A 10,911-nucleotide genomic window follows, 5' to 3' on the forward strand; every position below is an offset into this window, starting at 1 on the left:
TGCGAGTGTGCGAGCGTGTGACAGTATTCCTGACAGCTGTTGATAAGCGTAAGCCTCCTTCTGCCTGGCCTTATTTAGGCAGACCCCACTTCTCAAACACACACACACACACACACACACACACACACACACACACACACACACACACGCGCGCACGCAGGCAGCTCACATACAGTAGAAACACACACTCTTGCATGCACAAACGTGTGTCATACACATACGTACTGTAAGCATACACACCTCCACGAATGCGCACACACACACGCACGCACGCACGCACGCACGCACGCACGCACGCACGCACGCACGCACGCACGCACGCACGCACGCACGCACGCACGCACGCACGCACGCACACACACACACACACACACACACACACACACACACACACACACACACACACACACACACACACACACACACACACACACACACACACACACACACATGCTCAGACAAACATGCTGGTGACACACATGCATAGACACACACATGCATTCACAGACAGAGGGACATTCACACACATGTACTCTGGCCTATAGGACCTGCACACACACTCTCTCTCTCTCTCTCTCTCCCCTCCCTTCCCAGATGATGGGGAAAGTGACGCAATCTGAAACCCTTCCACACGTTCCTAAGCTCTTACCAACACTCATCAACTATGGACACACCGCAACCTTCAAAGACGCGTCCGACTCTGGGATGGATTAGTGTGCCTGTGTGCGCGTGTGCATGTGTGTGTGTGTGTGTGTGTGCGCGTATTATGCCTGTTAAAGATAACTGTTGAGAGACTCTACTTACACAGTAAAAAAACAGTGTTCATTTAGCTCTGAGTACAAAATGGACAGGTCTATTTGGTTCCATCTCTCAGTAACAAATAACAAATGGATAAATGAATACTAAGGATTTTACTTCACTCATAGACTGTTCATAGATTGTACATGTGTATTCATTCCGATACTAACTGTTGAAGGTTCGTTGACCAGATCATATTCCTTCTCATATTTACTGTAGTCGGCCATGTCAGCCCTGACCAAAAAGGATAGTCATGTTGTAAAACAAAATGCCAGACGCCAGACAGAGGGTTAATAAACCGTGCATTCAGTAAATTCACCTGTATACTCATCGTTGATAGACAACTGATATTTAATGATAGACTGTATGTTCACTCGTTCAGAGATCCAGTGCAGTGCACATACAGTAACCAGGGCCAGCAGCTCAGTTATTTTAATCTAGCACTTCAACGCAGTACAACCCACATGATGTAAGCTGACCCAAGTTTCATACATATCCCCACAGCGTACATCATCAGATCATACAGGTCATGGATGGATGTATTTTACCTTGAAGTGGCAATCTCCACTTTGGTTTTGGCGATGGCTGCGGCCCTGATGGCTCCCTCCACGGCGCGGTCCACCTTCTGCTTGGTCTTGGTGTTCCTCAGCGGAATGAGATGCTTCTTGATGCCGCGGGCCAGCACGTTGTTCTTGTACTTCCCTTCCTCCTTGGTGCCGTCGGGGAAGACGGTGCAGCCGTAGCCGTGACGCTTGTTGTTCAGCCACTCCCCCTCATACTTCATGCCGTTGGAGCGCTCCGAGACGCCGAAGCCGCAGCGCTTGTCGTTCTTCCACTCGCCCATGTACGACTCGGTGGTGGTGGCATCCACGTTGTCCTCCAGGGGCAGGAAGTCGTCGCCCCCGTCACCGTCGCCGAAGCTGATGGTGGAGTTGGCGTCGCTGCTGCTGATGCGGCTCATGGCGTCACTGCGCACCGAGCTGCGCTTGCTCGAGATGGACGAGCGCGAGTCGGACTTGCGCAGCCGCTGGAGGCTGCCGAAGAGCGAGCCGCGGCGGAAGAGGCCCTTCTTCCGCTCGCCGCCCTCGCCTTCCGAGTGGAAGTTCAGCACGAAGCCGCCACGTGTGCCAGCCGGGGTGTCGGACAGGGAGTCGTGGAGCTGTGCGGTGCTGTTGCTTTGCTCGCTGCGGAGGGAGGCCAGTGAGGTGCGAAGGGGGGAGCGGATGACGGTCGCCATGCCGTATGGGACACTCTGACGTACACCATAGCCATGCCGCATCCCGCCTGTCCACTGACCCTGATATGTACCTGCAGGAGGAGACAAGTTATGTAATGAGTTGAATGGAGGAATATGTGTAAGAATACATCAAGTACCAGCCTATGGTGGAGCAGAGAGGGACCAGAGAGGGCCAGGGCAGGGCCTATGGTCAACAGGCCATGTCATGCAGTATGGTTTACTGCATGACATCTTCCCCAATAGCCTAAAATGTATATCCTCACATCTGAATGATATGAAATATGTAGAGTTGGTTTGTCACAGGCACTACTGTACTGTGACACAATGAAAGGTCACACAACAGTTCCTCTATAACAATAGACTTCCCTCTGTTTCATTACAAACTGAAATTATCAGTATACTGTACATTACCAATGTTTGATGAAAAAACTCAGACAGGTAATATATATATATATATATACATATATATATATATATATATATATATATATATATATATATATATATATATATTAGGCCAAAAGCGTATGCTGACATTAATTCATCATATTTTTTCAATGAATGCAAGTAGCAGTTTTTCTCAACATTCATTCATGGTGATCTGTTCCCCTAGAGCCAAGACAATGGAAAATCGAAGAAAATACATCTGGTTATATTTTGCAACTGAAACTGGAGCTACCCCTGTGCTATATAACTATAATATTACTTAACTCTGTGACAGTCATATTGTCTGTGATTGATGATACACAATCCTCTCTCAAACCTGATAAAATCATGAGCACATGCACACGCTTGGAAAAAGGCCTTACTTATTCTGAGGCTAGTATACTGCTAGAGCAATTACAACAGTTTAGAAAATATATACCCATCATGGCAAAGCATTTTACTGAGCAACCAAATGCTAAAAGTCACTGTGGCAGTGGTGGAAATAATACTCAATTTATTTACTTAAGTAAAACTATCAATACTGCTAACTGTAAAAACACTCAGCACAAGTCTGGTAATCAAAATTTACTTGAGTAAAAGTACAAACGTATTGGCATCAAAATATACTTAAAGTGACAAAAGTAAAAGTACTCATTATGCAGTCCCGTTTCACAAGGTATCATTTGTATAAAATGTATTAAAATCTTTTGAAAATAGAAGATCTACAAGCTCTCAACATGTCACATCGTGACGCATTGTGAACTTGTAGATCTGCCATTTTCAAATAGCCAAAGTTTAAATAGTGCTGAAGTGCTGAAGTGCTGAAGTGGTTAATGTATGTTTTGTAATAATAATTCAAATCTACAAAGTAACTTAAGTTTTCAATAATCAATGATAATAATAATAATTGTCCCCTTTAGTTGCTGTTGGGGTATTTGCTACAGTAGCCTTAGCTAGCCTACATTTGCACATACATACAATTTATCCTCTGCCTTTTACCCATGCATCCTATTAGGAGCAGTCAGTGTCTACCATTAATACAGCACGCCAGGGATCAGTTAGGGGTTAAGTGCCTTAATGAAACAAGGGAAAATGATTAAAACCAGAAAAATGATCAGCCAATGCAGTAAGCTCATTTGAGTTGGCTACAATAATCTTGTATTATTGAACTGAACACAAGAAATAAACACTTACATCCTTTCAGCGAGTTTTAACACCATCTACAGTATGTGGAATTAAAGATCCAGCTCATGATGTCAGCATAAGGGCAATATTTTACTATCATATTACTCTTACATTTAAATTCAAATGAATTAGTATAAGACAGGTTTAGTGGCTGTGTGTAGAATATGTACTATTTTTTTTAAATCTTCCTTTAGTCCATAATTAAGCGATTGGCCTTTTCAGCTGACAATGGCTACTCATTCCCTGATATGACTAAATTTAAATATAATAGTCTCTAAATATAAAAGACTAAATCTTAATATGATAGTACTATCTATCTATCTATCTATCTATCTATCTAGATAATGGTGCATTACTATAGTTCCTTCATCCAAACCACTTATCAACGTGCATTACATTTACACACACATTCACACTAACGGCTAAGTCTACCATGCATTCAAGCCACCAACCTGCTCATCAGGAGCAGGTAGCAGGTAGCAGTCAGCAAATATACAAGCTCATAGCGTGGCGCTCATGAGCTTGTACAGTAGATCTGCTATTTTTTTGAAAAATCATGAAAATGTGTTCAAATCTTTGAATATATATATTTTTAAAGCGAACATCCCTGTATATCTGCTATTTTTGTATAGCCAAATAAATCTAAAATGACAGAGATGCGTTCCCGGATTCAATGGGTAAAGGGTTCAGTCAGTGTCTTGCTCACAGACACCTTGACATGCAGCCAGGAGGAGTATGGGATCGAATCAGGAACCATATGATTCCAAGACAGCCACTCTATCTCCTGAGCCAGTGCCTCTTAAATATTTTTTATTGATCCCATTTCTGAGCACAAAGTGAGCAGATGAGTGAAACGTTTGGATCTTTAAGCCCCGGTTGGTTGAGAATATCAAGTTCCATCTTCTACTGAGCCTAGGAACTTGATTCAAAATTAGCACTCATCAAAGCTGGTGAATTTTGTCTATAAGTCAATTGTTTAATTCAGTGGTTCTCAAACTTTTTCATGTCAAGGACCCCCCAAAATGTTATGTATTTGGCTGCAGACCCCCATCTTGTGCTATGAGCTTGTATATCTGCTATATTTTAACAGCCAACGTATAGAATATGGTTAAAGTGGTTAAAATGATTATGGCGCTATATTTACTAATTTTGCCGGGGACCCCCTGGTACACCCCCAAGGACCCCTGGGGGTCCCCGGACCCCACTTTGAGAACCAATGGTCTAATTCTACTAGCCACCTATGGCAGGCTGCAATCAAAAGTGATCAAAGATCAATAAATGCCTTCCATTCTTATTTTTGGCAACTAAGAATTTAAACTGTTGTGATTTTATGTTTATATCTACCCAGCCGGTATGACCGGTTGAGGTAAAAGTTAAGAGAGTCCTGGCAGAGGGCTTGTGCCTCTCAGTGTGGCCCCGATGCCTTCAGTTGGAGGGAGAGTGTGCTATTTTAAAAGATGGAAGTAACTTGAGATGCTGGGAAGCCTGCCGGCACAGCCAAACATAACTCCAACAACTATCTTGCTATGTCAAAGAAGTCTTCTGCATATGACTGCGGAGAGGACCCTGGATAAATCCCTGGAAAAAGAAATGTAGGAGAAGAAAAAGGGGAAATGGAACACCCCTGAAATAGCTTACTGTACTAAGCCTTACTCTATTGTCTCAATGACTAAAAAGAAGAAATCAATACAGAGTCATACTGGAAAACTTGACCCAGTATTTAGTCCTAAAAGGGGCTTGATGTCTTTTTTTATACAGCATTTTACAACTTGAATTCATTAGCAGACATTCCAAATCTATCATGCAACGTCTGGCTTCAGAGTGAAACCAAATCAACAGATTTAACTAAAAGGACATTTTGCCCATGGATCTGCATATTATAGACTATGATATTTATAGGACTGAGCAGTTCTTCAAACTGCATAGTTTTTCTTCTGTCTATGCAGTGTACCGGCAGTAGAAACCTATCCACACAGAGAAATTTGTCAAAAATTGCCAAGTAAACAAAAATACACAATCAAACCAAATACCAAAAGACACAGTGACACCACAACAGAACAGTCCTTTGAATTAGCTCCATTAAGAACCTCTCACTCCGCTATACAGCTCATCTCGGGGCTGTATAGTGGAGTGAGAGGTTCTTAATGGGGCTATACTTTTGAATCTGCGTACAAATCCCCAACATATACAGTGCACAATTACACTATAACTAGAAAAGTGCAATCTTCAGAGCCCGTTATAGTGCCACCATGGGGCTGATTTGAAATATTTGGGGTGGCGGTTCTTCCTTGGCCTACTGAGAGTGTATTCTGCGTAATATTGGATGATCTAAAATCAGACAAATACGTCTTAATCACATGATGGCACTGTGGCAGACATAATGTGTACCAATTTGTGTGTGGTTTGGTGAAATACTGAAGGAGTAGCTCTAGGCAAAAAGTGTGTTTTGCAAAAATCGTCTGTTATATCACCACCATGAGGCAAATTTGAAAAAGGTTCTACCATGGTCCACTGGGAGTGTGTCCATGCAAAGTTTCACACCAATTGGTCCAGCGGTGCCCAAGATTAGCTGCTCACAGATGGACGGATAGACGGTGATAATTAGTACTCTGCTTGGCTAAAATGCATCTCGTTAATGAACTTAAGCTACACAATAGGCTCTGTGCATGACTGTAGTTTCCTTTTCCAGAAAGTGGCATGCAGGAATGCTACATTCTGGAAAAGGGAACTACAATCATGCACAGAGCCTATCAAAGCTTTTTCTAAATACAAATCTATGCCTGACTGTGCCCTTACACACCTGTTGCTTATAATATAATTTCATATCTTTACTTTTGGACTAGCAACTCTCCTTGTATCCCTTCGTGTCACTTTTTTTACCGATAGATGCTAGTTTACTATGCAGATTTTTAATTAGATTTGTTTTTCCTTGACCACAAGCATAACAGATGCTAAGTTCATTGTTAACCTGCTATCTTAGTTTTTTTGAGGCACTTCTCTCTGCATTCTACTTATGTTATACTATTTTTGCACCTTGTTTTTTTTACCAGAGTTTATGCATAATTATTCATCAGCTTCTATTGCATTAAAGGAGTAGTTCACCCAAAAAATGACGTATTTCCTATCAATTACACACCCCATGAAGCATTGAATTAATGGAGATTTATTTGTTTTTGTCACATTCCTAAGCCAATAATTTGATGATAATAGCAAAGACCCTAATGTATCTGGTAGGAGACACAAAGAGTCTCCTTTGTGTCGATGTGAAACATCTGGGGCAGAGGTTTTTACTTGGCCTCCAGTGAGTGTGCATGCAGAGTTGCACGCTGAGTGGTCCAACAGTGTCGTATAATAGCTACTCACAGACGGAATGACACAGACACACGGACGGACAGGGGCGAAAACATAGTCTCGGCCACGCCTTCGGCCTGCGAGACAATAATACTACATATTCTCTGACCTCATGATTCCCACTAGGCATGGTCCTGCATGGGGATAAGCTTTCTGACAGATCTCTTACACCTGTCCTTTCCTTCTAGAAGTCTCTACAGGAGGTGGGACAGACCTACTGGCAAAATATGGACTGGAAACTATGAAGACGTTAGTTCCAAAATGAGGTATCCACAATTTAAAAACAAAAAAGTGACGCCTGCTTTCAAATTCTATGGCAGGCTTATAGCATGAAATTCAAACAAATGTAATTTTATGTTAAAAGTAACCCTTTAACAGACTGGATCCACTTCATATTTTAGAATTATTCAATGATCAACGTTGGGTAAGGAATAACTTTTACTAAGTGCTGACGTCCTCAGAAACTTGAGATAAACCTGTCACAGTGGTCATGTGGAAAACCATAGTGTGTCAAGGAAATGTTATACAATTGTTATACAAATGTTATACAATTGTTTCAGTTTTTTGTATTATTTTTTCAATATGCAACTGGCTTTGAATGTGTTTCCAAGGTCCCATTGATGGAACGGTTTTCTGAAAAACGTGTGTTGCTATATCAGTTAGTGCTCACACTTTTTCATGTCAAGGACCCCCAAAATTATATGTATTTGGCCACCGACCCCCCATCTCAAAATATTTTGTTCCAGGGAACCCCAGAAGCAAAGATTTGAGTTAAAAATGTTGACTTTGATAAATATATATATATATATTCAAAGATTTGCGCAGATTTTCATGAGCACGGCACAAAGTGACACGCTATGAGCTAAGCTTTTATATCTGCTATTTTTGAATAGTCAACCAATGTGTTATATATATATATATATATATATATATATATATATATATATATATATATATATATATAGCTAAAATCTAAAATGACACTGATGCTTTCCCCGTTTTAATGGGTTAAAGAGGCAAAAACATTCAAACCCGGTTCATGAGGTTTCCACAGCTGTTGAAGCGATAATATGGCAATGCATCATGCCACATCAACTAGAAGTAATAAAGGGGATACTCATTGGAGGTAGGTGTGAGTGACAGGGACAGAAATGACGTGTGAAAGAGAGACCCCCCCCCCCCCCCCCCCCATGGTGAGAAAGCTCTGGCAGGCTGTGTTGGGAAACATCAACTTTCATCTAGCTACATAGTCCATTATCAACACAAATTATTTCTTTAAAGGAGCAGTTCACCCAAAAAATTACTTATTCTCTATCAATTACACACCCTATGAAGCCTTGAATTCATGGAGATGATTTTATTTTCGTTGCATTCCTAAGCCAATAATTTGATGACAGGGTCATCGGTCAATAGGAGACTCTTTGAGTCGACTCCGCCGGTCATCACATTATTGGATTATAGGAATGCGGCAAAAACGAATAAAGCTCCATGAATTCAAGGCTTCATGGGGTGTGTAATTGATAGAAAATTTGTAAATTTTTGGGTGAACTACTCATTTAAAGGGCTATATACTGGTGTCTTGCATTTTTAGCTCTTGACTTAATTGTCTTCAATTGCTGGATTGTTATCAATGTTATTCATGCATGCACACACTTTCTTTAACCACTTGAACCCTATATCATCGGTAAGCTGTGGGTAAACATTCAGCTGGGTAAATGCAGGAGATTTGCTTTGAAATGCATTGGAGTAGACATATCCTATATCGTATATTTGTTTATTCATGCTTCTCCTAAGGAGATGTGTGGGAATGGCTGTTTGCATTGATAAGATTGATGCACACAGGTGTGTAGTCAGTCACACCCAGCCCAGAGTCTAATTAGTTTGACAGTCAGACTACATTTAGAGTTTAGTGCCATGGTTGAATACCTCCCACTTTATGTGCATTACATACACTTAAGTTCTGTCACATCTGATTTTTATTGAAAACATGCACTAAGGTGTAATATTTGATCACTATCTTGCCTTCAATCAGCTCAACTCATCCAGTTTTCCTTGTCGGAGCTTATCCACTAGTACCAACATAATAACTGGCTATAATAGTTTGATACAGAGAACTCCCTAATGCTACTAAGCAATTTACTTAAATTTTCATGGTTTTGCAATACAATTAGAATTTACAGTAGGATTTGGAAAACACTAAAAAATAATCATTAATTACAGCACAGTACCCTAATTTGACTTTTTTAAATGCAGCTGTCCTACTTTGTTATTGTTAGGCTACTGTATAGAATACCAATAATTCAAACAAATTATTCTCCTGCTATACCTGATCAATAATAATCAGTGTAAAATCCCACAAAATATTTTTGACTTTTTTTTAAAACAGCCAGTACATGTTCGGGTGAGGTCTTCTATTTTTAGCCATGACCTCTGTGCTCTCAACCAGTTCAGTTACAATCCTGCATGGAAACAAACTTAGCCTATAGGTTATAACTATCTGGTGCAATCTGTCTCAGTATAGTGCAGGTTATAACTATCTGGTGCAATCTGTCTCAGTATAGTGCATTCTGCAAAATAAATGAAACCCATCATGTGAAACAAATGACATAACTAATGTGAAATGACACCCTAAAACTGCACACTTGGCAAGTATATATATATATAAGTGTGCAGTTGGCTATCACATTGGTTGGCTATTCAAAAATAGCAGATCTAAGAGATCATAGTAAATCTGCTATTTCAGAAAATTCGTGAATAAGTCTTCGATTTTTTTTTAGAACATTTTAAACTCAAATATTTGCTTCTGGGGGTCCCTGGAACAAAATATTTTCAAATGATGCAGCTGAGCCTGTGGGCGGTAGGTATAACAGCTGAGATGTTGGACAACACTGTTGCTCTCTCCGTCTGTCTCTCACCTCCATCCCCGTACGTCTCCACGCCGTATCCATCCTGCAGACCGTTATTCCACGTCCCCTCGAATCTGGCCGGCGTGTTCAGGCTCTGTCGGACCCCGTAGCGTCCCTTAAATCCGTGCGTCCACTCTCCCCGGTAAATCCACCTCCCTTTGGTCTCCACGCCGAGCCCGTGGCGCTTCCCCTGCGCCCAGTAGCCCTGGTACACGTTCCCGCTGGGCCAGGTGTACACGCCGACCACCTCGAAGCCGTTGGACCACGAGCCCGCGTACTCGCCCTGACCCTGGGGCCCGGTGCACAGGCCGTGTCCGTGGGCTTTGCCGTCCTCCCAGCCTCCACAGTAGGTGCCACCATCGTCGAAATCGAACCGGCCGCCCGTCATTCAGAAAGCGGTGATGTCGAGGGGGGAGCACTAGTTGCTGCGGGCGCCCGGGGAGGGGGGGGGATTCTACAGAATATTACTTCCCGTGGTCCTTAAATCGAAGTCCGAAGGTGGGAAAGAAGTGCGGCGAGCGCGACGAAAGTGGGCGTCCGAGTGAGAGAGCGACCTCCTCGGCGGGGGTTTGAGGCACCGACAGGCGATGAGTGATGGTCGCTGGGAGCATTTGGTGGTTGGTTGTGTTGGTGCGGGACGTGGGAGGGTGAGAGGCGGCCGCCACGGCTGCCAGAATCGCTCCACTGACGTGTGTTTTATGACTTCCCCACACCCCCCTCTATCTATGTCTGTCTGACAGCAGGAGGGAGGAGAGAGAGAAAGAATGATGATGATGGTGGTGGTGGTGGTGGTGGAGAATACAAGAACCGTTCTTCTTGTTACCGTGGTGAAGCCTAGCCTTAGTGATGATGATGGTGAAGCAAGCTATGTGTGAGCTATATGTGGCTCACACTCACATTATTCACAAAATATGATGATGATGATAGATAATTAGGCCTATGTATGTACAGCAGTATATCTACTGACAGCTTGCTTTATGAAACCCACAACCGCCCACAACCCATTGA

At 42.3% G+C, this 10,911-nt stretch overlaps 1 protein-coding gene across 1 annotated transcript in view; it reads right to left on the minus strand.

Annotated features, from left to right (window-relative positions):
- Positions 1 to 10,569, minus strand: part of LOC308093271 (junctophilin-1-like) — a 28,394-nt gene extending 17,825 nt beyond the window's left edge. Inside the window, exons 1-2 of the mRNA XM_080439548.1 lie at positions 9,913 to 10,569; positions 1,347 to 2,106 (exon numbers count right to left, since the gene is read on the minus strand). Of these exons, the coding sequence (XP_080295674.1) occupies positions 1,347 to 2,106; positions 9,913 to 10,291 (1,139 nt within the window). The 5' untranslated portion in view covers positions 10,292 to 10,569. The remainder of the gene's footprint in view (positions 1 to 1,346; positions 2,107 to 9,912) is intronic.
- Between the last annotated feature and the right edge of the window lie 342 nt (positions 10,570 to 10,911).

The sequence above is a fragment of the Gymnoscopelus braueri genome (genome assembly GCF_963280865.1).
Source record: "Gymnoscopelus braueri genome assembly, chromosome: 10".
Classification (NCBI taxonomy): Eukaryota; Metazoa; Chordata; class Actinopteri; order Myctophiformes; family Myctophidae; genus Gymnoscopelus; species Gymnoscopelus braueri.